This window comes from Pezoporus occidentalis, unplaced genomic scaffold (genome assembly GCF_034315485.1).
Source record: "Pezoporus occidentalis ecotype Australia unplaced genomic scaffold, CSIRO_AGI_Poc_V1 ctg45, whole genome shotgun sequence".
Classification (NCBI taxonomy): domain Eukaryota; kingdom Metazoa; phylum Chordata; class Aves; order Psittaciformes; family Psittacidae; genus Pezoporus; species Pezoporus occidentalis.
Window position 1 is genome coordinate 4,429,879 of NW_026915780.1, and position 27,772 is coordinate 4,457,650.

The window sequence follows — 27,772 nt, forward strand, 5'->3', positions numbered from 1 at the left end:
GACTTCAGTATCTTGTCCACTTTGAGCACCATATGAGTGCCACTTGTGAGCTTGCAAGCTTCATTGATATGACAGCATACAACTTAGTGTAGGACTTCTGTAAGAAAGAAGCACATGAACAAATCATATGGGGAATGGGTGCAGGTTTTACTTAGTAAATGAGAGAATTTTGACAATATTTTTTGTGAGTGTTAATTTCATCTTCAAGTCATTGCAAAGCCCATGTCATAACTTTCTTGTGCCAGCTCAGAGCATACTGAAAACTAAAGGAGGTAAGAAACAACCAGCACCCATCGTTGTTTTTTGAATAATAACTGGAAACCCACTGGAAGCGTCGGGGCTCCTCCTCTTGAGGTGCTGTGTAGAGCTGCAATATAACAGAAAGTCCATTCTATACATCCAACTGATGAGCAGTCAGTCCTCTGGTACTTTCATGGGTAGTTCCTGGAGCTCTCATACTGGAGAGTGGTTGGGCATTTTAGAGCTTCCTAGGCACTTCTCCATACTTACAAAGAATAGAAATATGAAGGTACATTTACCTACAAACTTAGTTATCTCTAGTGTCTAGTAAAGGCACATTAATGATAGAAAAAAACAGTATTCCCCTGTATAAATGGGAGTGCCACAGTTTTGCAGGATCCCTTCTCCTGAGAAGTAAAAGAGACTGAGTCCTGTGAATAAATGAATGCATTTCCCTTCTAATTCTTCCATGGTTTGAGTTTCTTAATCTCTTATTCTCTGTCTTATTAAAGAAAATAATTTTTGCCAAAGTGGACCTAACCATCTGTGCACAAGACTCTACATTTTAGCTTTTAATTTTTCTGCTGCAGCAGGAATACAGTGCTCCAAGCAGACTGACAGTAGAGCCTGGCAGAAATAAGAGTGTTAATTCTCTAGGGAGCTGTCAAATTGTGCACTCTTTTTGAGGAAGGACCAAAGTTACAATCATTCTCACTGTATGATTTTTATACTTATTTTCCACCAACCCTACAGAGTTCACAGTCATTCCCATGATATTAATGTTTGATGTATGGAAAAAGTGCCAGACTTTGAAAGGAATGGGATTAAAGTATTAGGAAAAAAATATCGGCTGCTGTGTATTTTGGCTCATGGTGATAAGGAAAAGCCTTCAATATCCTGGCAGTTTTATGATGTTTATTTTTATATTGTTACAAGAGAGATTTTTACAGTGGTGAAGATATTCTGTGTGGCATTAAACACATCGCCTCCAGAAGGGGAGGGGTTTTGTGATTTACATTTCTCAATCATCAATATATTAATGAATAATCTCTATGAATTAATATGGGTTGACCCTTTAAGCATTTGGCATTCCAGAATCATCTGCAGTGTTAGTGCAGCATTATGGCTGTCAGTGGGCTTGCATCAATTTAGCCTGCAATTAGATTTGAAAGAACACCTGAAAATGCAGTTGAATTGTGTGAAACTTAACCCTCTGGATTCTTTGAAACTTTCTTTTTCTTTTAATAAGCAAAGAAATCTTATTTCCTCACCTGATTAGGCTCTAATTTAAATCCATTTCCTGGTGGTCTTGTTACAGAATAAGTTTTCACTGGGAAGGAGAGTCTGCATTGAACAAGCAGATTTTGTTGAGGCAAGGTGGGGTTTTGACATTTTTCAGTCATATTTTGGAGTAAAGTTCAACCTTCCATCATTTTTGCTGTAGTTTAGAGGATGAACTGGAGACAAGCATGTGAATGAAGAGTAAATAAGTGGTAGAGAACATGAGTGATGTTACAGTGAAGCTTAATGGAACTTTCATGTTTCATTTCATAAATAACTTAAATAGTTCAAATTTTTTTTTTTCCACATAAGAAAAAAAAAAAACAGAAAAAAAACCGACAAAACCCAAACACTTTTATAATTCCATGCAAAGAAGAAATTTGAGCATTTAGAGGTTTAATGTCAAATATGAAGCTTCAAAATGTTGTTATAAGGTATTTTTAAGTTTTCCGTAAATTCATTGTGTTGTTAGAGGATAATATCTGTGTACTCTTCCTACTAAACATTACGCTTATTGTCCCCAAAACCAATCACAACTGATGGGTGATGCTGTTTAGAAAATAGCCAGCCAAAACATTTTTCTTCTCTAGCGATAATGTCCTTTGCTTGTGTCGCAATAAGGCAGGATCATATGTAGGCTTTCATATTTGGCTTTTTTTCCAACAATCTTAAATAAAGATTGTTTTCTGCAAAGAGAAAATTTTTCCTGACAGCCACTGGTTTCACAGACTCAAAATTCCAGACATCCCAGATACAGCAAATTAAGGAATGTGTCCAACGTTTTCCAAATAGACTTGTTTTTTTCTAAAACCAAATCACAGTAGATTAGACTAAGGAGCACATATACAAAAATGAGCCTTGAGCAGTCTTGGCCTGGTTTGTTTTGTTTTCCAGGTGAAAGGCTTGGAAAAGCAAGGAAACAAATGTTTTTGTTCTATCCACATGTTCTCCTTTGATACTTCAAGCGCAGAAATTATAACTTGTATCCACAAATTAATGAATATGCTAATTTTAAAGTAACAAAGAGATCCAACAACTGCAAAGAAATGTTTAGGAAAATAATCAGGAATGATTAATATCCACAGTAGAGCCTTTCAGTATTTTGCAAGCAGAGCATAGACTCTGAAAATACTCATCCAGAAAGCTAAAAGATAATTCCTTCTAATAGCAAATAAATCAAGTAGACAAAAAACATTTACTGGGGCTTTTTCTTGAGTTGTGATTTCCACCCCCCACCCCTTATCTTGTGTCTAACTCATTTTGCAGTGTCTTTTGCTCTCCTCTATAGCTGAAGGATGCCCTTCTGCTTTTCTGTTGACATTAAGATTTTTGTGCAGACTAGTTCTCTAGCAAGCTGATTCCTGCTGTCTCCTTCCTTCTGTTTGAATCTATGTGACATGACTTGTGCAGTAATTAGAAATATTTCAAATTTGTTGGGTTTTTGAGTTTTGCCTTTGAAAGATGTTTTAAATACATATAGGCACTTGGAATTCAGATTTCCACATTCTTTGAATGCGCTATGATGGCTAAGCATCTTTAAATCTGGCATTCATAAGCGCATGAAAATCTGTTTATTTCTTTCCTCAGACCCAAATAATTATTACCACAGGAGAAACGAAATGACAACCACAGATAACCTGGACTTCAAGCATCACAACTACAAGGAAATGAGGCAGGTAGGCAAAGAAGCTGGAGTGTGATCTCTTAGATGGAGTGTGGATGGGTGCAGGTTTTTGACTTGTGGAATCTGAATTCTACACTGTTAAATATATTATTAAATAGTGTTTGAAATCAGACTAAAAAATCTTTTCCCTTAATTTAGTCTGTTAAAAGAAGTAATTTATTAAAATCCCAAAGTCTTAATTTGTACATCATTTAACCTAAACCATGACTACATGGCAGGGGAAGTATTTACATATCATGTGCCATCATTTTTCTTCCATCTGTATTGGAGTGGTGAATGTTAGTGGTTACTCCTTTCTTAGTCTTAGTCATCAGAATTCTTCTGCATTTCAGTGGGTTTAGAAAATCAGAATGAACCATACAGTGTCCAATTCTGTTTTCACAGTCGTGAAAAATTATGCAAACACGCACAAAAAAAAAACCACTAGGAAAAAAATTGTGCTTCATATCACCACAGGCATAAGTGTGGGTTGTCCTAAAGAAATATTTCTGCCCACTTTGTCTTCGAATGTAAAGTTAACATGTTTGGACTTGAAGTGTGTGAATCATTTGCTGTGTGCTGAATTTTCAGTGTATTTATACTGCATGAATCACCATTCATTTTTATTGAGCAATTGTGTACTGAGTCACACAATTATTTCGGTAGAGATTTCGTGGCTTATATTTCTTAGCACAAAGACTAAACAAATAGACACTCAATTGGCATAATTACTGTCAAGAACAATAAAATAAAGTGTATTTTACATTCCTGTTGCAGAAAGACAGGTCAGTCAGGTTAGAAATACCTTCAGGAAAAAGTGGAATGTTTTTCCACTTTTCATAAAAGTAGAAAATTTGCCACTATGGCTGAGAGCTTGTCAGTTGTGAACTGGCTTTGACTGTGCTTTCCCAATTGCTGGCTCTCTCTTTGTCAAAATAATGGATTTATTTACAGCTTATTGGATTCTACTTCAGTTCTGCTGCTGGTAGGTGGGATACTGTGGGTTGGGTTGCAACAAGTCTTATATTCCAAAAACTATTTTTGGAACTTCATAGTTTCTGCCCTGAGAGGAAAATGGAAAAATGACTGTTGATATCTAGAGTCAACTTGATTAGTGTGTGTGCATTACTGTCAGTTTTATTAGCTACTTCACTACCAACCAACATAGAAAACCCCTGTTCTTTGAAGTTATTTGTCATGAACAGTAAAGGAAAAAGAGAGGATGTTCCCTGGGCCGTGTTTTGGAAGCATGCATTACATAGTAATATGTCACGTCTTTATGAGAGGGAGACATTTCATCAGTGCCAGATTAGTTTAATAGAACTCACTGTTTAGGAAGATGGAATTTATAATAAGAGTACATCTAGTACACATAAGAGCAAGTAGTGATAGGACAAGGGGGAATGGTTTAACCTTGTCTCCCTTGAGGGGAGACTGAGATGAGCTCTTAGGCAGAAGTTCTTCCCTGTGAGGGTGCTGAGGCGCTGGCACAGGGTGCCCAGAGAAGCTGTGGCTGCCCCATCCCTGGCAGTGTTCAAGGCCAGGTTGGACACAGGGGCTTGGATCAACCTTCCTGGGTTGGAACTGGATGAGGTATACAGAAAGCTGTTAAAATGGTTGATAACCCCAGAAATAGTTTGAGATGGATATTTGAGTACAACCTTGTCTTTGAACAACAAACCCAGATCATATGTTTTTTAGGAAATGGGATTGTTAATTTTTAAATACATACTAGATGTGACTTTTACCTTTGGACAAGCCACTCCAAGCACCCCTGAAGTCTTGTGTTACTTTTCATGGTCACCTGTGATTATGGACTCAAGGTAATCATAATACGCAACATCAAAGACCAGTGTGTGTGTTAATGATTGAACAGGTTTAAGTGTGAAAGAACATCCTAGCCTGCATGCAATGCCGGGTTGACAGTCATCTCTATCTGATAGTCTCCAAGCTCAAGAAGGAGGTACTGTTTGTTTTGGCTGACAGCAGAACGAGAAATACAGAGATCTTGGTAGAGGCAGGTTGACAGTTGGACATGATCTGAGGGGTCTTTTCCAACTTAAATGATGCTATGATCTCCAGAGGGCATAAAGAATAGCCCTAACCTGAAAGGCATTGACTGAGTATCCTTTTACATCCTCTAAGTGTAGATGGCGCTTAGACCTACATTTAATACACCTCTTCTGCAAAATAAAGGAATTGGGCCTTCAGAAACCAGTGTTCCAGGCTTTTTCAACAGCTGCATGCAGTCTTTTTCTAGGGTCCAAATAAGGCAAATAATTGGTAGTGACAAACAAATAAGAACTGTCAAACAAGAACTGTCAAATAAGAACTGTTAGTGATCGTAATTGTGAAAGTGTTTTACAGTCCTGCTGGTTGTTAATAAAGCCCCGAGTGACTGTTATCATCAATTGTCTTTGACAGTTTGTAGGAAGCACAAAGAAAACACTGACATTTCAGGTGACCTATTGTGCCGGCTGCAGGAAAACCAGAGATGAAATATGTTCATTTTCAGTACTGTATTTACATATAAACATTCAACTACATTACTATATCCATACTGTTATCAAAAGAGCCACAGTCAAGTCTACTACAGAGGCCCTGATTCAGGAAAGATTCTTTGTTTGACTCAGAAGTAATCACATGGTTGCAATTAAAGAGGTGATGGGGAGTTTACTGAGGCCAATAGAAATATTTCCAGTAACTAATATAATATGAACTTGGTTCTAGGCGTTTTTCTTGCTTATAATGAACTTTTAACATACTTTTAACTGCTTTCCTAAATTGATGTTCTTGGTGTCCTCTGCACTCTGAAGTGACAGGCATGTTAGGAAAGCTTTTTATCTGCAGCTTTATTTCAGAGACATCTCTGACATGACAGGCTCAAGCTCATCTTCCTTATTTCGTATCCTGGGGAGCTGCATGGATGCAGCAATACATCAGCAAGGACGAGTTTCCAGCAGCTTGAAGAGATTGTATCGAGAGGAATTAATAAACACATGGCTAAGACAAAAAAATTATTTATACATTACAGAAAGCCATTTTTAGCTTCCTACAATAGACCTTCTTTTAATGCAGTATCTGTACTCATTGGCAGAGTGAAAAAATAATATTTATCTCTATTGGAGAAAAACATAGTATTTGATCCAATAATAATCTTTTTCATCTAGTTGCCAGAAGGACATAAGCTAATAATCCCCATGCAGCAGACCTTGGCTAAGTTTTGGTCTGTGATGCTTTAGAAAGAGCTCCATAGCTCCATATCCATCGATAGTATCTTTGGTTCATTAAGAGCAGGTTGACCCCAAAGTTTTAAGGCAGTATGTCTTGGAAAGTTAGTAAATAACTCATATCAAACACTAGAAAATGTGAGTGGCCTCCGACTTCAGCTTTGTGTTTCAGCTGGAACAAATGATGAAATACCCACTTCTGCATGCCCAGAACGCTAAGACGAGTTCCATAGAAACAGATGGGTGTTCCATCATACCAGCACACTGATGATGATGACAGTGATGAAAAAAAAGCAGATATGACACTAGACAATACACTGAAGGAGCAGAACTGACTGTATTTTTTAAACAAGTGCTGAGTTTAGATTTTCAAAAGAAATTGTTTTTCACATGTATAAACCCAACATGTGAGATGAACAAACATACAGGAATAGCATCTTTTCAGTCTCTTTGCAACATGATTATAAATAGAAGTGAAGCCTTTTATGAGAGGAATTTTAATGATCTTCCCAGTGTGAATTGTGCTTCCGCTTAGATTTGCTAAATGTTGGCATGGGAATCAGACACATCCAATAATTGCATTTCTTTAAAATCATCGGCCCTGTGATCATCCAATATTGTTTCTAAATGAGCACTATGTGAGCAAAGAGTTTTGTTGTGCTACACTATTTCTTCATTAATGTATGCTCCCTTGTTTATGAAAAGATTGTCTAATTAATAGTCCCTAGGGTTCCAATTTACAGTAAAGTCCTTATTTCATTAATGCCTTCCAATGAATAAAAATGGAGGCAAATTCGCATCATTTACAGCTATTCACAATAACTTATTACTATTAACACAAATATTTCTAGTCTTGTTTGTAAATTTTAACATTTACCTGAAAAGCCACAGTAAAGTTATGTGACAGTTTAGACTCCAGGTATCCTTATCTGGATGACATCCATATTACCCCGTTGGTTTAGACAGAACTACCCTTAACCATGACCTCCCAAGTGCACTTCAATAGTGTCCTGGGTTCAGTAAGCACGAAGGCAATTTGATTCTATTTTGACTATGTCATGCAGTATCTGCAGAAAAAGTGAATAGAATAGATTTTGATGGGATGAATGCCTTCAGACAGGCTGTTGGCATTTCCATTATTACTTCTATTTTTTTTTTTTTGCTGAAACATCATAAGCAAATTCTGAGGACTCTGTTATTTACTGAAGGAGTACATCCTTCTGTTTATGGAGTCATTCAGATTTTATCTGTTTCATTATTTTACCCACGTCAATGCTGCCTTAGTTAACAATTTTCCCATGTGAGATTTCATGTTGTAATAGAAGAAGGGTGGGCTTGGTTTTGACCTCAGTGGAGGTGGGGGTAATAAGAATTTACTGGGAAATACAGGTTTAAAATGATGTCCTTCTCTCTTCGTTTGTTTTGAATTAAATCACTGCTGCTAGGGGAGAAGGAGAGAGAAACCTCCTTCACTGGGCAGTGTCTGTGGCAACCTGCAGTGCTCATGCAACACCACTGCAATGCCACTAAACGCTATGGGGCATCTCAAATCCCTTAACTGTATGCCCACAGAGAGCAAAGAAAGGAATGCTAAAACAGCTAATTATCCTCCTCTGCATAATGTTTTTGAAGTATGATTTACTACTTCTTGATGGTAAAGTAGTATGTTTTCACTGGTTTTATTCCTACTGGACTTCCCTCTCACATCCTGAATTTTGTGAGAATATTACAAATCCATCTGATAAGAAATAACTTGAGCATCACCTGTGCTGTGGTGTTTCAGCAGACAGAATTCAGCTTGCTCTGGCTGAAAAAGCATTATGGTGTGTCGTAGCAGAGACATAAATTCATTAAATAAATATGAGGCTTTTGCAACTAAGAAAAAAATCAGAAAAGACAATGAAGAGTTTTTTTCCACAACCAATATGGAGTGAAACAATTAATAGTGAATCTATTTTGATTCGGTGTTGTCTAACTATATGTCTTTTTTTTTATTGGCAGTTGATGAAAACTGTGAATAAAATGTGCCCAAATATCACACGGATTTATAACATTGGAAAAAGCAACCAAGGACTGAAGCTGTATGCTGTCGAGATTTCTGACAACCCAGGAGAACACGAAGTTGGTTAGGATTTAGTCTAACTAAATCTGTTGAAGGGTGTTAGGATTTGGCTTTTTTTTTCTCTCCTCATTCTCTGTATCTGCAGTAATTATCACTGATGGGATTATATTCATGGCAGCAAAGATTTCAAATGTGTGTGGGAGGAACTTCAGCGCTGTATTTCTAAATTGGGAAGAGGAGGGTGAGCACAAATAGAAAGCATTTTGAATGTGGGATCAAATTCTTTAATGATAATAAGATTTATTCTTTACAATAACAAAATAAAAGTGAGCTTTAGTACTGGAGAATGGATTTTAGTTGTGGGGGTTTATGTAGCTTTGGATAGAAATTTACCTTTTTTATATGGGGTAAATGCATTGCAAAAAAGGACAAGTCAAATCTCCCAAATCATCTTTCACTGGTCAGTGTTGGGGTACGATTTCTACAGTGATATAATTCTTCAGAATAGGAACTCATTTGGTCTTTTGTCCTGTTGTCAAGAAAAATAAGGATCTCACTACAATTGAGCCTGAGGCATCTGGAATAAAGATGTCTTGTGCTTTGCCATGTCCATAAGTACCTGGATATGTGTTTGTCCTACGCGAGGAAGGAGCTGGTGTTAGACTGCAGCCTGTGAATCTCAGATGTTAACACCAGAATAAGTAATCTAGTTTGCCTTGTCCACTTCGCTTAGAGAGTCCTGCAGAAAACATGCAAGGAGTGTCTCATGGGTCCAGACAAACTGGGAGGGTGAATCCAGCCACAAGCCATAGCTTGGGCAGTTAGGGTCTCTCCTGTTGATGTTTGGGTGTGTTATTCATACAAAGGACAGCTAAAATATAGGGTTTTTTTCTTAACAGCTGGTATTAGTCCTAATCACATCTGAATTATTTTGTAGTTGAGTGCAAGTATTGTCGCATTATTAGTGAAGGAAAAGGGATGTGTGAAGTTAGAGATCAATTATGTGCGGTTACTGGCTGTTATCTTTTAAGAGTCTTGATCTCTGTCCCAAAGAACTACTGGCAGTGTAATATTCGTGCTATTTTTAGGCTATCAAAACATTTAAAATCTACCTGTAAAATGGAGAAACTGTGAATGTAATTAAGAATGGAAAGTGGTCTTTGAAGGGTTTACAAATTGGCCGTAGGTATCACTGATATATAAGTCTTCTTCTAAAACAGCAACAAATAATCACTTGTTTCTGCAAAGTTATATGGTCATCTATCATTTCTTCAGTTAATACATTTCTCCAGTTCTCTATCAGTGAAATGTTGCTGATTGTCATCAATGAAGTCCGGTTAGATGCTTGATTTCCTGCTTTGTCTACACTTCTCCATGTGTTTTCAACAGGTGAACCAGAATTCCGGTACATTGCAGGAGCTCATGGGAATGAAGTGCTTGGACGTGAGCTAATCCTTTTGCTAATGCAGTTTATGTGCCAGGAGTACCTGGCTGGGAACCCACGCATTGTACATCTAATTGAGGATACCAGAATCCACCTCCTGCCCTCAGTCAATCCAGATGGATATGACAAGGCATATAAAGCGGTAATATGATTATTTGATGAATGAAATGTGCTCCTGTTGTCATTGTTTTCTTTTTCAAAGATCATATTTTAGAAGCAAACAAAATTAAGAAGTGATTAAACACATCAAACATAAACCACTGAAACAGGAAAAAGAAAGCTGTGTGACATTGGGTAACAAGGTGTATATGGAAAGGATGATCACAATGAATGCCAGGACAAACCATACTGAGGTGTATAGATCAATGGGAACACTGTTATGGAAAATGGAAAATTCATGCAGTCTGTTTCTCATGAGAAACCAAGCTAAGCACATGAAAATTTGCATTCCTCCACAGCTGAAACTTAATAGTGTGTTTTTAAGGAGAGCACAATGTGTTGGGCATCATAATAATTCAGTCTGGAAGAAGACAGGCACCAGGAGGAAAAGTTGCAGGGGCTGGTCGAATGCACTGGAAAATCTCCCAAGGCAGTCTGTAGAAGACTGGAATACAGAAGTCCCACTCACAACCATGGAAGGGAATATATGCTATCTCCATTGCCACCCAGTGGAAAATCAGTCTGAAATAAAAACCACAACATTTAGGCTAACCCCAAGTAATTTGTCATGGGTTTTGTTTCACTTTATACAAAGTTTCATACAAAATCAAAATAAGTCAATTACTCATTTCAGTTAATTAATTAATCCTTCCATTTCTCTGTATAGGATTTTCTCTGAAACATCCCCAAACACTTTGCTGAGCGCTCACATGTTTTTGTATTCTTAAATGAATTTTTACATTGTTTTCCCCTTGTTCCTTTCTTTTATCTAAGGGTTCAGAATTAGGGGGCTGGTCTTTAGGACGATGGACTCAGGACGGCATTGATATCAACAATAATTTCCCTGATTTAAACTCTTTGCTCTGGGAGTCAGAGGATCAGAAGAAGAGTAAAAGAAAAGTTCCAAACCATCACATCCCTATCCCTGACTGGTACCTGTCTGAAAATGCCACCGTGAGTAAGGCCAGAGAGAGGGAGCACAAAGTTTGGGGCATGTTGAAAGACTGAGCTTTATGTTTCTCAGTAAATCAATAACTTGCAGGTGAAGCTACATACATGATCTAAACTACTTGCCTAGGCTTCCTCATTAGTCAATGGAAACAAAAGTGCACCATGAAAGTATTATTCACCTCCATATTTTACAGGCAGTTAGAATGGGAAGGAAACTGCTTCCTGGAGGATTTTCTTTCCCCCCTGGTGTTGTGAGAACCTGGACGACTCAAGGCTGTGAACCAGGCTTCTCCTTAGTTTTGCAGCACAGTTGAGCTCTTTGCAAACTCAGTAGCCATAAAGAAGTCTCTTGGGGGTTTCTTATTTGTTCTTATTTGAAATGTATTCTTGTCTGAAATAACAGAGTAACTGCTGAGGCATACACAAAACCAATGCAGTGGCTTAGGCTAAAGTCATTTATTGAATTGTAATGCTAAAAACTTAACTTATTTTTGCATGGCCTTTTAAACATAATGGCAACTATTTATAGTGGCTGAAATTCCCCAAGCTTGAGGGGAGCTATTGCGGTTCTGTGGGCTTTAGAAATATTTCTGGTTTAAAAAACCCTTACTTTGAAAACTGATTTCAGCTGAGAGCAGGGTGGAGAAGTGCCAGGATCTGATCACTGTTGGTTGCTGCTCTTGACCTTACTCTACATAAGTGTTCCTGCTGCATAAATTACCAATATTAAGGCTTTGATAGCTTTTATATCAGAGATTTCCAGGGCAAGGCTGGCATCCACCATAATTTTAGGAAGCCTTTCTCCTTGGACACATCTCTTGTACTGACTGCTCACTCTAAGCTAAGGAACTTACAGCAGGTCTCCTGCATCTGGTCTACCTTTGATAGGAGATTATCCAATATCAGAGCTTGAATCAAAGCTGCTGTTTCTTTTCCTCCCAGGTGGCAGTGGAGACAAGGGCAATAATAGCATGGATGGAAAAAATTCCTTTTGTGCTGGGTGGCAATTTGCAGGGAGGGGAGCTTGTGGTGGCATACCCCTATGACATGGTGAGATCCATGTGGAAAACCCAGGATTACACACCTACCCCAGATGACCATGTCTTTCGTTGGCTTGCATATTCCTATGCCTCCACACATCGGCTGATGACAGATGCGAGGAGGAGAGCGTGTCACACAGAGGATTTCCAAAAGGAAGATGGCACTGTTAATGGAGCATCCTGGCATACCGTGGCTGGAAGTAAGCGCCTATAGAAACAGCAATTAGCATTACCTTGCTAAATAGGATAATGCCATCACTGCCTGATGTATGTTGCAGAGGCAATGGTGGTAAAATTTGTCCTAAGAGGAATATTGCCCTACCTGAAAGTCTGTTTACTTTATTTCATCAAGTATCAGTATTGAAGGAAACTGTGTCACTGATACCTGGGAACCAATTTCATTTACAGCTGAGGTTTCCAAACGAGCACGTGCAATACATTAGTTTTACAGATTTTGTACATTCAAGGGGGTTTGCTAGGAGAAAACCAACCCACCCCAAACCCACCAGTGGGGGAAACCTGTCAGCATTTGCCATCTTGGGAGATGCCAACAGAAAACTGCTGCTGGACATGAAAGGTGTAACCAGTGTCAGAGCAATAGCATTGACTCCACTGAGACATTCCAGTGGTCCTCAGATGAGAAAATGATGATTTCAGCCTCCTGCTTGCTGAACTCAGCCACAGATTCAACCCAAATTGTAAAAACATGCCACAAAAAGCTGCTTTCCAATTTTTACACAATGTGGACGCCCTTACACTTAAACTTTGCATGGGCTCCATTGCTTCTGGCATTGCTTCTGCCAGAATAAAGTACAGGCTGAATTATTCACCATATGCCCAAGCCTGTCACCCTGTTAAGGAGCATGAAGGAAGAGCTGTCTCCTGCACTGCAGACAAAGCATCAGTTTTTAGGAAAGCCCAATTAGAAGCACATTTTTAGCAGCATAGGTAGGCATAGTTATCTGTATGGGTGAACACTCCAAGCAGCCTCAAAATCAGGCACTTTGTTGATTCGTCACAGTCCTGCTCAAAACCTCTGTTTTATATAAACCCATCAGTTAGACGACATATTCTATGAAATTAAGAAATGATGTGCATCTCCCATCACTTGGACGAGAATAACTGCAGCAGTAATGGCAAACAGATGCAAGTGTGCGTCTGTGCAGACCAGGTTTTATTGGAACTGGCTCGTGTTTGTAACTTGCAGGTAATTTCACTGCATAAACATCTCTAAATTTTGGATATGGCTTTTATGGCTCTTATGTTGGCCCCTGTAAAGTTAGTCCTGGCCAGTCTTTAAAGACTAGAGCCAGGAATTAACTTCCCAAATATTTCTTCAGGAGGTTAAAACATGTTGGGTGAATTTGCGGGGAAAGATTGAACTCTTAGATCACAATGCCAATGCCTGACAATGCATTTCTACAGCTTTCTGCTAATTCCCAAAATACCCTCTCTGCATGCTAGCTTGACTGCTCAATTATCTCATTTATAAGTTTAATTTCCCTTTATAAGAAACATGATTGTGAATTGATCCAGAAAAGATGACATTGGCCATGTCACTAACAGCTGCCAGACTGTTTCAATAAGTAATGATGTACAATATAGATGCTCAGTAGTATCTTGATTTCTTACTAACAACTGTATATTGGATTATGTTCATCTGATTTGTTATATTGATTTATGATGTTTCTCAATATACTTTACATCCTGCTCTCTTACGTTACTGTAAGACTTCCAAGATTGTCTGTGAGAAAAATGCTGGAATGTTGCTTTTACTTTCAGTTCTTTACACCTTGGATTCCAGACTTAAACCTCAAAAGATGTGGTTTCCATTTGAACTCAGCCTCCAACCTGCAAGATAGTTTTAGACTTCTTGTCTACTTAGACAAATGTAGGAGAGTGATTTGTATTGCAGGTATATACATATATATGCATACATATATATATGTCTATATATATGTAGTGTACTGATAGGATAAGGGGTAACAGGTTAAAACTTAAACAAGGGACATTTAGATTGGATATAAGGAAGAAATTCTTTACTGTAAGGGTGTTGAGGCACTGGAATGGGTTGCCCAAATAGGATTCCAGATTTGAAGACAAATTTAAGCTATATTTTTTTCACTGTAATTCCATGACTATACAGATGTAGTTTTATTGCTCCACTTCTACTATTTCTTTACCTTTCAGATCAACGTGTAGCACTTTCTTCTGCTAAGCCTCTGCTTGCTTAATGTCTGAGCCAAAGGTGGCACACCACTATGCTGCTTGTAGAATGCCCTTTGGTTGGGTGGCACCTTCTTGCTGTGCCACAGCTTGAAGCCACCCATCTTCTCCTCATCCACCTGCTACCTGGCCTTGCAGTGGTCATGCACATAAACTTTTCATTGCTGATGACATGGGAAAACTTATAAGGGATTTTTCTAATTCCTTTTCAGCACCAGACAGTCCCTAGAGAAGTCTTTGCACCACAGATATCTTGCACGAACACCTCTGTGTTACTTTGAAACCCAGCCATGCTATTTCCTGCACGTATTTTGGACATCAATCAATGCGAGTTCTTAGCAATTTTACATTAACGTTTCTGCACAAAGACAAAGAACAGATGAAATTCATTCTATTTCCAGTGTTTTCAAGGCTGTATTTGCGTGTTCAGACACTTCACAGAGTTACTCTTGGCAATGTAAAGCCGTTTTCTTAAATACATGTATTTAAACTGAGCAATTACTGTGTACTGCAAAACATTTCACAACAGATTAATCAGGATGTGATACATTATGTGAGGGGAAAATAATCATATCTGTTTCTCAAACAGAGAGGAAGCATGTTTATACAGAGTAGCATATGCCACTGTCTGATATTTAGGCTTTCCTCATCCACAAAACTGAACAACTTAACATCTGCATTATACAATCCTCTTGCTCCTTATCCAGAAGGCACTGAGGGCTCGTTAAATACCTGACTACTGCACTATGGTAACTGGATAGGACTAGGGTTTTTTTAACGCTTTTCAATCAGAACCACTTGGTGAATGCATTTGCTGCTAATCTTTGACATTTAAAATACATTTTGTGATCATAAGTAAACGTTTTAAAATATATTTTTATTAGAAATGCAGGTGGAATAGGAAATGAATCTCACATCATTTATTCCTCTGGTGTTCATATACTTACATTATCTGTGTGATTGTGGAGAACTAATAAATGGAATTTCCCAAGGGAAAAATAATTGTGAGAAATGGGAGAGAAACCTGAGAATGGAAATGTTTGAGATCTGTGTCTAAAGGCAGAGTACCTTAAGTGCCCAGGACCTTTGCAAAGGTCACAGTGCTTTCTGTAACGTAGACTTAAACTGCAGCTCCTCAGAGGTCAGAGGCATTGCGATTCCTGGGTTTTGATTAGGACATACTTCTCATGGAAATCCCTGTTGCAGCACAATAGTGCAACTCCAGTCCTCTACAAAGCCATAATATGGTGTGCTGGTTTTGGCTGGGCTGCCGTGAAGTTTCTTCACAGTAGCTGGTATGAGGCTATGGTTTGGAATTGCGCTCTAAAAAGTGTTGATCACAAGGAGTTATTGCTGAGCAGTGCTTGCAGAGAGTCAAGGACTTCTCTGTTCTTCACCCCACCAGTGAGGAGGCTGGGTGTGCTCAAGGAGTTGGGGGATACAGTCAGGACAGCTGACTCCAACTGACCTAAGGGATATCTCACACCATATAGGATATGCATAGCTCAGCACATAAAGCTGGGGGAAGAAAGAGGAAGGGAGGGGGATGTTCAGAGCGATGGCATTTGTACTCACAAGTTCATCAATAGAATCACTGAATGGTTTGTGTTGGAACGGACCCTAAAGCTCATCTGGTTTCAACCCCCTACCACAGGCAGGGACACCTTCAACTAGAACAGATTGCTCCAAGCCCCATACAACCTGGCCTTGAACTCTGCCATGGATGGGGCAGCCACAGCTTCTCTGGGCAGTCTATTCCAATGTCTCATCACCATCATAGTGAAGAATATCATAGAAACTTTGTCTGGAATGACTTTAATTTGTTTGTTCATTTGTTTTCTGCTAAATTTCTATTTCCTTTAAGTTTTGTGATGGCAGAAGGACGCCATTCTTTGTGGCAAAGGAATTGGGGATGTGGTGCTGGGGTGACACAGTGCCCCATGTTGTCATGGTGTAATATATTCTGGTTTGAGTGTATTGATGGGATACTGTCTTTAGAAAGTCTTCTTTTTTTTCACATATATAGCTCTGATGTTATTCTGATGCTTTGATACAGGAGATGTAGCATTTCTAAAAATCTTTTGCCCTGACATCATGTATGCAGTCTAAGTCAGCTATGTTTGTGTTTAAATAAGTTAGATTACTTTGCATAAAGAAATCGGGTCTGATCAATAGATTAAAAGAAGATATAAAATAATTTGGTTTATACCCCCCACTGACAGGCATAAATGACTTCAGTTATCTGCACACAAACTGCTTTGAGCTGTCCATCTACGTTGGCTGTGACAAGTATCCCCATGAGAGCGAGCTGCCTGAAGAATGGGAAAACAACCGCGAGTCCCTGATTGTTTTTATGGAACAGGTATTTGACAGACGAGTAACTTCTGAGTAATTTGATGACTCCTTTCAGAATGAAAGGGAGTTTGAGGTTTCTGATATTTTTCTTACACAGCTAATTGCATGATTATTGATGTTTGTGTTGGAAACCTTACCTACAAGCAGTATTAGTGTATCACTTCAGCCAGGCTGTTTTGACCTAGGAGAATAAGACAATGAAGCTTGTTAAAACTTGATGTGAGTGAAAAGCTTGCTACAAAGGACTTCCAGAAAAACCCTTATGTCTGCTGCTTTATCTGCTTGTTTTATCTACCTCTTGAATTTGATATCTTGGGAATCCTACCAGAATTTGTAAGCTGATTCACAAGTAGCTAATGCCTGAAAGGGTTATATTCTGGGTTAGTAAGGATACTTCAAAACTGTATAAACCATAATATATGTAATTGACATATGGAATTATATGTCCCAACTCTTTTTAACAATAGCAGTGATTGTTGCTGTGCAATATTTCTTGTCTGTTCTTTCACTAGGTTCATCGGGGCATCAAAGGCATAGTAAAAGATGCGCATGGAAAGGGAATCCCAAATGCTGTTATTTCAGTAGAAGGCGTTAACCATGACATTCGCACAGGTAAAAAAAAAACTCAAAACATCAGTGCAAATGAACAGATTTATGGTTTTTAAACAAAATGCAGAACCTCATTGAACTTTGAACTCTTTTCTGAGAAAAGCCAGCAGATAATATTTGGTCCAAGGAGAACGTTGCAGAAGGAGTGGCAATAGGACAGAGTTTGCATAAGGGCAGAGCCATTTCTTCCCATGAAGCAGCTGCATAGACAAGAACCAAACTGTGGCTTTCTTCTCTAGCCCTCTTCCTCTTTCCACCTCTTAAAGTATTGAGAAAATAGCCTTTTATCTGCCAAAAATCAATAGCCCGAGAAAGGCTGAGTCCATATCACTCTTATTGCTCCTTTTCTCATGTAAAGGTAGTGCAAATCAGAGTAATTGTAGCCCTGAAAACCAAGAGTGTATATAAGGCCTTGCTGAGTGAAAAGCATTCCTCTAGCTGTTAGCAGTTATAGGACTCTGAATGTATTGGAGACGTGATTTAGAGCTGTGTCCAGAGGAGAAAGAGCTATTGCAGGGAAAGAGGAGTTTCACAACCTAAAGTACCCTGTAAAACATCACAGCTGTATAAAAGGTCGTTTAATGGGGCTCAGCAGAAACACTGCTTTGCGCAGGTGAATTTCGGCCCAAAGTGTGCATAGTTTAAAAAAATGCTATTTGTCATGTTAGCACAGTTTTGATCTACACCCAGACACAGGTATGTATACTCAGAGCAAACTCTAAGCCTATTTAATAGCTTGGAAAGTAGATATGGCACTAAATAGAGAGCTGCTTTAAATAGACACTAGCCAATTACAAGATTAATAGTAATACCTGAAAATTGCTATTGAGAGGCGGTGGCTGGGACAGAGCCCAGTACTCATTTTGTCTGCGTACTGTGATTTAATACACCCAGTCATCAGAGGTACAGCAAAGAAGGAAGAATGAAGAAAAATAGTGAAAGATGTCAGCAGGAGTCTTTAGTGATGGCACTCAAAGTGCTGGTTGCAACAGGTTAACAACTTTCTGTGGACTTTTATGGAAGAATAACATCATGGTAACTAATCAGAGAAATCTTGTTGGATAGTCCAGGTTTGACTCAATGTTAGAAAGAGGAACACTAGTTTTATATCATTTATATATCTGACTGGCATACTGGGCCTTTCATTTGCTGCCACTTCCATGTGCTTTGCCACTGAAGTACAGTACATGACGCTTTGACAGGTAAATTATTGATTTCAGGTTATGGACTATCATAGAGCTTTAGATAAGAGACTTCCAAATCTTTAATGTTTGCTACAGTAAATTATCTGAGCCAATAATAAAACTTGGAATATCTAACTTAGTTTATGATTAACTTTATCTCAGTGCTAATCTGTCTCTGCTGTAAGAGAAAACACTGAATGACAGATAGTTAATTAGGCAATTATGATTCTGCCTTAAATATTTCCAAATGGGACCACTGGGAAATATTAGCAGGAATTAAAGTAATCAGTTGTTTTTCCTCATTGTGGAAGTCTTGGCGGTCTTGAAAGACTGCCATAAATTGTAGTTTGTATTACCCTGTTAACAAAATTAATATATGCCTCTGGTTGAGGCTGAGTAAATGCAAGAGGGGATTAACCTCCAGCTTTCAGTACGTTGGATTGCCGCATGGAAGAAAAACCAACAGTTTCAAGACAGCAAACATGCATACAGAAAGGAGACCCAATGACATGTGTAATAAATGTGCAAGATCCCCAAATCCACCTCATAACACTGGCAAAATCTTGCAGCTATTTACATCTAGACTTTGAGCTGAGCTCCTATGGCTCAAAGCCATCTGTGCTTGTTAGTAAAAATAGAAGTACTTATTCTTTTTAATTTTTCTTTTTAATGAGACATTTAAGCTGACACTGTTTGCAAATCACTTTGTAGATGGGAACATAAAAGGTCTATTTTGTTTTATATTACACAGATAACAATGTATGTCTCATTAGTCTTCGAAACTTCTATGTCTCATTAGTCTTTGAAACTAGAGAATTTATGTTGGAGGCAAAAAGCTAAAATGACATGTATAACTCCAGTGAAAGAAGGCGAATTGTCAGCGGTCTGCTTTCATTTATACCTTTTAAATTGAAAAATGTATCCATTTGAACCTCTGTGTTGCCTTGATGTAAAAATAGGCCAAGCAGGAGAAAAATTATGGCTGCTATTTCTATTCATGTAAGGTTTTTTTAAAGTGAGCTAAGCTGCTATCTACTGTTTCTTTGATACATTAACATGGTCGACTACCCTGTAGAGCCAGACAAGAGTTATCTGTAAAGGTCCTCTAAGAACATTTACTTGTTTGAGAAAATTTCTCTGCTTCATCCCATGGACAAAAACTGCATGGAAAGCACTCTTTATTTTTACTTTTTCTTGGATGTATGATACATTATATGGGAAGAGAGGGTTGCTGACACTAAGCTGACAGTATTAATAGCCTAAGTGATTTTGATTCTGAAGTAAGAGCTTTGTGGAAAATTATTGCATTTTCTGTTGATGCAGATGTAACTATTGGTTAAGTTTGGGTGATTACATGTTGTTGCGATTAGATGTGAACTGTGCTTTGTAAGATAACCTTTGGAAAAGAATTCATCAGTCAGATGAACAAATGCACCTGAACACCTCTTTCCTCATGGTGCAAAGGCAGTTTTGTGTGCTGCTTCCTGTAATTGCATTTTGGGAATCTCACAGCAAATCTTGATGAAGAAATATATAGTTTCTTTCTGGTGAACAGAGTTCAAATACAGATGCACATTTCTGTGTGATCTTTTCTTTGCGTAATTACATAATACATATAGTTTTATTATATATATTCTTAAAATATATTTTTTCCACAATTTATAATAATAAAGCATATTTAATATAATTTCACATAGTGTGCAGATAAATTTTTATCAATATTTTGATGTTTCGTATTATTTCATAGAATCATAGAATAGTTAGGGTTGGAAAGGACCTTAAGATCATCTAGTTCCAACCCCCCTGCCATGGGCAGGGACCCCTCACACTAAACCATGGCACCCAAGGCCTTGTCCAACCTGGTCTTGAACACTGCCATGAACACAGGGATGGAGCATTCACAACCTCCCTGGGCAGCCCATTCCAGTGCCTCACCACCCTAACAGGAAAGAATTTCATCCTTATATCCAGTCTAAACTTCCCCTGTTTATATTATCTAACAAAACCCAAAGATTTTGAATAAGTGTTTAGTAATATTTAATAACATTACCCTAAGACAAGCATAATTCTCATAACTCCATCCTCATTCATGGCTGCCTGTTCAGTAAAGTTAAGGTTTAGATGTTACATGCATTGGGTGTGCAGTACTATGGCTAGGTTTCTTGGAGAGTCTTTTGCAGGTAACAGAGCATTAGGATAGATTTTTATAAGGTATTTACATTAGTGAAATTGGGTACATCTAAGTGTAAACATGACAACTGTAACAAAGGTCTGTCCTTCCACACTCGGAGTGTTCCTCTTAATTGACAGGTTTATGGACTCACCTGGCATATTTGAGTTATAATAATATTATAATCATATTTTTATGCATTTTTATTTTATCCAAGCAGACATGGCAATTCTTTTCCTGACCCAATAGATGGAGATAGATGTAGTCTACCTCCAACCTGCTCCCACTGGAGCCTATTCTTTTAGCAAACCTATTATTTACTACATTTATCTGTATTTTTAATTGTTTTTCTCTTGCCATCTGCTCTGAAATTTTTTATTTACTGCATTTAATCTGATTTTAAAAAAAAAAGACCTTTAAGCCTGGTATTAAATTCTGGGCAATGACAGCTGCCAGAAATGCTAATGGCTGCTTACTTGTAAATGGAAAGGAGGTAAAAGGCATCCTGCTAACAGCTTAATATTCAGCTTTGTAGTAATTTATCAGTGATATGTGAATGTGTTGCTTTTTTTCTGGCCTTGTGTGGGGCTGTGGTGAAGCGCTTGTTAAATGTGTCAGAAAATGTGGGTCAGTTTTGAACACCAGGGGCCAAAGCCGGCCTCTGAGCAGGGATGCATTCACGGCCACACACTGGGTGATCCGTAGCCTTTTGCCAGCCCTGTAGTATCGCCAGAGCATTTACAGCTATGGATGAGTCCTTTGGGATAAATTCAATAAACCTGGACAGCTTTATGTTTTGTCCTTTGGTTAAGGTGCCAGTGGACCCAATAGTTAAGAGAGAGCTGAATAGAAAGCTTTTTAGAGAGCTCCTCTTAAAAATGCTTGAGCCCTGAGAAGTAGAAAATCTGGATCTTCGTCATCACCCCAAGTGGGGTCAAATGGGCTGAAAGAAAAACCTAAGCAAGCTGCTATGCTTGTGTTCAGAGACTGCAATATCGGGATATAGTTGGTAATGCTCTTTTATTAACACTTGCAGGTTGCAAACATGATTTTTATTTTACCAACCCTTCACTTAAAATCCATTTTTTTTTGCATAGAGGTTAGTCTGCTCTTTTCCTAAATATAATATCTTTATGTAAACCATAGTTAGGTTTTTGCAACACACTGCATTGCAAGAAACCCAAAGCTGCCAGTTCGCATTAGTACTAAAATATCTCCTCCTCATCAAGAGATGGTGCATTTTTGTTTATATATAGAATTGCACATTTGAATATGCACTTTCTTTCACAGTTGGTTTTCCCAAGAGAGAGTACAAAACTGACTTTAGATATTAGTGTTTCACCTTTTTCAGTCCACAGCTAATCATATTTGCTATTTAAAATAATACTTAAAAAGAGGTCTAAAGCCATTCTTATGTATGTATGGGTAATTTGAGACCATTTATAAGGAAGAAAGGAGTAATCAAAGTCCTGATTCAATGACGTGTTAAGATATATCTTGCTTTGTCCCTGACTACTTTAGTTGATTAGGGTTATTGCTGTTCATGGGCTTACAGGTAAGCAAGTGATTAAGTACCTTGATGAATTATGCTCTGTAGGAAAATCAGTGTAGTAAAACTCAGTGTAAGATTTTATAGAGGAGGATGCTCAGATCTCTGAGTTGATATTATGCATTCATATGCTTTGCATACTAAATAGTATCAAAACATGTGTGTCAAGGCGGTCGGGCCAGGTTCATGAGAGTGATATGGGTACCTCACTGATTCCTTCAGCAGAATTAGTGTGGGAAAGATCTTTTTTACCCCCTTGGGAATCACCAGCAAGGTGACCCTTTGCCTCAAGATGTTTTTGACTTCATCTGACAAAAGTCTTAAGAAAAATCGAAGTCCATTGTCATTTTTCATCATTTGGAAAACTTTTGAGGTGGGTTTTCCTGTACAGTTGGCAGGACGAAGAACGCTATGTGTGATGGGGGACAGCATCACTGACACCCTCCTGGTGAGAGGATGCAGGGTTGTTGCTTGTGGTGTCGTCAATACGCAGGTATTTCTGTATTCCCATAAACAGCACCTTCCTCAATGCTGTCCTGAAAGCCATCTCTTTTCCTACCAGGAGCCGATGGGGACTACTGGCGCCTTCTCAACCCAGGGGAATACGTGGTGGCCGTGAAGGCTGAGGGCTACACCACCGCCACCAAGACCTGCGAAGTCGGCTACGACATGGGAGCTACCCAGTGCGATTTCACCATCTCCAAAACCAACCTGGCAAGAATCAAGGAGATCATGAAGAAGTTTGGGAAGCAGCCGGTCAGCCTGTCCATCCGGCGGCTCAGGCAAAGGGCTCGGCAGTGGCGGCAGCAGCGATAGACCTCAGCCCAGGCAGAACCACAGCATCCATGAGCTCTGCTTCTATCAGCCTGGCTCTAGTCGTAGTGAGAGTTACATAGCTCCTCTTTCATACATATTTCTCTGCACGAGGCTTTTCTGTTAGTGGAGCTGGATGAATAATGGGGGAGTTCAGTTGGAAAAAAATAAGAAACAAAATTCAAGTTGAACCAAAATAAGCCCTGGGCTGGGGAGAGAGGCAGGACGAATGTAGAAAGATGTTTTGAGTTAACCTGGAATGATTTTTTTTTTTTGCTTATTGGGTTATTTAATCCTTTGTAAATCTGTTTTCTTTAAAATAGAAAAGAGAGACTTATAAAGAAGTGTTGTTTTGAATGAAAAACTGTAAAACGTTGTTTCTAAAGTATAAAATTGGTATATTTTTGCCTTTCAGAAAGGATTTTACACTCTTTACGTTTTGTTCTCATGTGAGAGAAAAGGAGACAACTTCTATTGAATATCATTAAAATTTGTGTCAAAATTTCAATTCCCTTTTCCCTGAATTTCCACCTTTTGGCAAGCACCATAATACTTGGGAGAAAAAAACTGATGCAAATAACCCAGTTTAGATTTCCTGCTTGGGTTGTTTATATTTAAGGATGTTTTGTGGTTCCAGAGTTTAAGGCCACAAATGTTTTTTTTTCTTATCTGGATTTTAAGGCTGAGTTTTTACTCACTTAATTAAAAGTAAAAAAAAAAGGGCATGGGATGAGGACCACTTCAGCAATGTGGCATGGCACCCCTTCTCTAACCTGGGAAAGGGACTTGAAACAAAGCCTTTCTTGTCAATACAGCTGGTCATATAGTGTATGAGAGGACAGGCTTGGTCATGGGTATGTGCAGAGTTCAAAAATCCACTGATATATTTTGCCTTGATTTTTGGCCTGCCTCAGTTCTTCTGTGCTCATGCACACTTTGTGTCACTGACTTCCCTGAGATGGAGAGGATTTTCTATTCCTCTGCGTGCTCTGCTCATCTTGCCACTCCAGCTGCTCCTGCTTTTCTGGCCTTACAACTCTATGGGAGCAGGATTTGGGCTTTATTATTGGCTTTTGAGTAACAAAATTATACAGCAGGACAGAATCAAGGTTCAGGAAATATGCAGTTCAGATCTGGGAAAGAACTAAATAAACACAAAGTATCAGCTGGTGAAAATCAATTTTGCTCCATTAACTTCAAAGTTATGACCTTTATTATACCAAATGAAAGGCCAGATGCACGATTTTAGCCAGTCAAAATTCTAGGGCTAAGTAAACATCTCTTCATATGCTTGGTAGAAAGACTGTGGCATACATTTCCAAATAAAATTGTTTAAAGCATTTTAATTGCTATTATAGTTTCCTATTTGATCTGATTCTTGGAAAACACATTCAAAGTGTCATTAAAAACAGAGGAAAAATACAATGCAAGTAAAAAGCTTACTGTAAAAATACCATGTGCCATCTCTATTAAATCTTTTTTTTCTCGTCAATGGATCTTGTAAACACATAAAAGGAAAAAGATTACAGAATGAATAATATAATCATAGATAGTTTTGTTCTTAAATTTCTTAGACAATTCCAGCCCATGTTTTTTCTGCAGATGCTCTTAAACAAGAGCAATGTATTTGGCAGCAAGGGCTCAAATAAAATAAAGAGTGCAGATGTAATTTTCTATAACTGAAATTATGGGATTCCAGCTCCCAGTCAGCATCATTTAAATTAAGTAATAGAGGTAAGCAAATAATCCAGTCATTACGTTAACATCTGGAATTATATTTTACTTATTTCATTTTGTTTACCACCCTTACAGCATTCTATACACCATATGTCTTTGTATAGGAAATATAACAGCAACTTGGTGAGAAGGGGCTTTTTTTGGCAGCTGGGAAGGATTAATGATGTCATGTGCAGGCAGTGATGGGAAATGATTTTGGAATAAGGAGTAACGACAGTAGACAATTTGTTAGCATTTGGCTTGTTCATTGGCATATGTGGATTTTATTATCACCACAATAGATCAGGGTCATACATGATTTTTTGTATTATAGGCTGAGTTTCTGAGGTGGCTTCTTCCCTCCCATGGCTACTCAGTTAATGGGGTGATTGGCATGCACAGGCAAACAAGGAACTAACTAGACAAATTTAAATCACTCTGATAATCAGATTGAGGGTACAAACCGCTATCTTATTCCTGACAGGCGAGTTCTTTCTACCTTGTTCCAGACTGGTTTGAGATTTAATTTACAAACCTAGAGGTCCCTATGCTTTGTTCTCAGGTATGAGGTTGTCTCCATGAGAAGTTGTTTTGTTTTATTTGATAGCAACAAGTGGATTTGATGGGAAATTCTTTGATGTCTATTGGCTAAATTAGATGAACTCTGGTTGAAGACCTCAGTAACATCAGATGCTGAAGGCTCGGTGCTCTTTACTGGCCACGGCTAGTGCTTACACATACTTTGGCACAGCAGAACTATGACTCATGCAGGTGACCTTACTCCATTTTAGCCCAGGCATTGCTAAATAAATGGCCTAATAGTTGTCAAGTGTACTTGTCTCTGCAATTATTTTTTGACAGTCCGGCACCTTTACACTGGGAAACACTCAAGTTCAAAGGAATTTTACTGGGAACTTCAGGTATATCAATGTTTTATATTGAGATAAGATGCGTATGCCTGCCCTGAGTATAACAATACTGAACAAATGTGTGCCTTATTTAGTGCTCTGGTTATGCACTTGGGAGTTAAAAATGTTTAATTTCTTTGTAATACCTAGTACAGCTATTTAACCTTTAAATAGATCCCAACAACAATATATTAAATCTGGTACCAATGTTTTCTATTTATTTACCTTTTCCATGTATTTGAATAGTTTTTTTTTATTAATTTTGTGCTTTTAATCTCTTCTCCTTTCAGTGTTGTAGGAAAATGAGCAACCCTGCAGAAACAGCAGGAGATAAGATTTGAGGATGGATATGATCCTTTTATAATTACAGACCCATTTTAATAGCTGCTTACATGAAGAATTTGCTGAATTTTGACCATCCCTGATAGGAAAGAATAAAAAACACAATCTCTTCCAGTAATAAGAAATTCAGCTGCACAATCTCACCTACACCTTAAAGGTTAAACAAATAAAAGGTTAAAACAGGACACATTCTACTCTTCTTGATAATACCAACCATCAGTCATCTGCTCCCATGCAGAGCCCTGACAATCATAAAAAACAGTGGGAGTTGCTGGCTTCTCCTTGACTACCCATGCCATGCTATCCAGTTATTAATTTTTATCTGTTTAATTATGATAATCTTCATCACCCTGTATCTCAGTTTTTCTCATCCATTTTAGTAGTTACAAGAAGATAACCTCTCAAAGATCTTGCTATCTGTAAATCAGCTTGGGAATGTTGAAGCCAATAAAACTGTATCTACTAAAACTATTTCCATTTACACACGTTGGTGTAAGTGTAGAGCATCTTGGTAATCTCTAACCCAAATTTAATCTATTGGCACCAGAAGACTGTTAAAGGTATCTGAGTATTGCTTTTACCAGGATTTTGACCTCTGTGGGTAAAACACACTGATAAAATTGAATGTAAATGAAGTTGTTGACTATGCTGGTGAAGAAATTAAATAGATATCTTAAGCCTCTCACATACTTTCATTTTCTGTCACCAACTACTTTCTTTTCTTTTACCCGTGTATAGTTGTGTTTTTTTCCTCTGTCTTCAGCTCATTATTTTCAGTGAATCTGGGACACCTTCCAAAGTGTGGACTTCGGCAGTTAGTGACAAAGTTTTATAGTCAGATTCACTCTTTTATCACGGTGTGGTAGGTGGCTGACCTTTGCGAAAAGCACCAGAACAGAGATGCGTTAGCTTGAAATAGAGTAAAAGTGGCATCCCCTAGAGTGGTCAAGGCCAGATTTGATGGGCTTTGGCGACCTGGTTTAGTGGAAGGTGTCCCTGTCCATGGTAGAAGGTTGGAACTGGATGAGCTTTACTGCCTCTTCCAACCCAAACCATTCTATGATTCTATGATTAACCTTTAAAAATTGGCATATGATGTGTTTTTTATTGGTCTGAAAATGCATGAGTTTGGAGGCAGAGTGCCTCTTTACCATTTATTTTTTCGATCATTTTCTGTATAAATTTAGTCAGGTTGTAACCACAAGCCTCAGGGATGAAGTGTAAACTCACATACAAGTTGTACAAATCGTGGTAGCATCACCTCCTGCTGCAATACACTGCTACAGCATTACAGAAACACCGCAGGAGAAAGAGCTCTGTGCCCACCTACAAACTATCCAGCAGGAACCCAAAGAAGCCCTATTTCATATTCATTAAGAGTATGCAATTTTTCAAATGTCTTTTTCCTTTCTTACTGGAGCGGTTGCATACATTGAGAGAGGGACAGTGATTTTTGCAGTTGATTTTATGGGTAATTTTAGTATCACTTTTGCCTGTGCTTCTTTGTGCTATCATAGTGGCAAGCAATTTTTTCAGTCCTTTCCAGCCCTTAATGAGCAGCTATTAATGCTGTGTGGCTTCAGGTGTTTAATATAGTAGTTTTAGGTCTTTATTCTGGTATTTCCTTAATTTTCCAAATTTAACTGGCATTTATACCTTTAGTCTATTGTGCTTGTTTTAATTTCTTTTTGAAGGTCATTTAGCTTGAGATTACTTTTGTATTTCATGGTAACACTCTAATATGATTCTTTAGCAGCAAAATTTATGTTCAATGAAGCCATCCCGGTGAATGCAGTTTTGTGCCTGGAACAGTAAGTCACCAAATAACCA

General features: G+C 38.3%; 1 protein-coding gene across 2 annotated transcripts in view; it reads left to right on the top strand.

Annotated features, from left to right (window-relative positions):
- CPXM2 (carboxypeptidase X, M14 family member 2) overlaps positions 1 to 26,627 on the top strand; it is an 80,607-nt gene extending 53,980 nt beyond the window's left edge. For both annotated transcript variants that reach the window (XM_062635209.1, XM_062635210.1), the window contains 8 exons: positions 3,109 to 3,197; positions 8,416 to 8,539; positions 9,866 to 10,062; positions 10,854 to 11,033; positions 11,973 to 12,270; positions 16,519 to 16,658; positions 17,164 to 17,263; positions 22,726 to 26,627. In XM_062635209.1, the coding sequence (XP_062491193.1) occupies positions 3,109 to 3,197; positions 8,416 to 8,539; positions 9,866 to 10,062; positions 10,854 to 11,033; positions 11,973 to 12,270; positions 16,519 to 16,658; positions 17,164 to 17,263; positions 22,726 to 22,979 (1,382 nt within the window). In that variant the 3' untranslated portion in view covers positions 22,980 to 26,627. The remainder of the gene's footprint in view (positions 1 to 3,108; positions 3,198 to 8,415; positions 8,540 to 9,865; positions 10,063 to 10,853; positions 11,034 to 11,972; positions 12,271 to 16,518; positions 16,659 to 17,163; positions 17,264 to 22,725) is intronic.
- Positions 26,628 to 27,772: the final 1,145 nt, after the last annotated feature.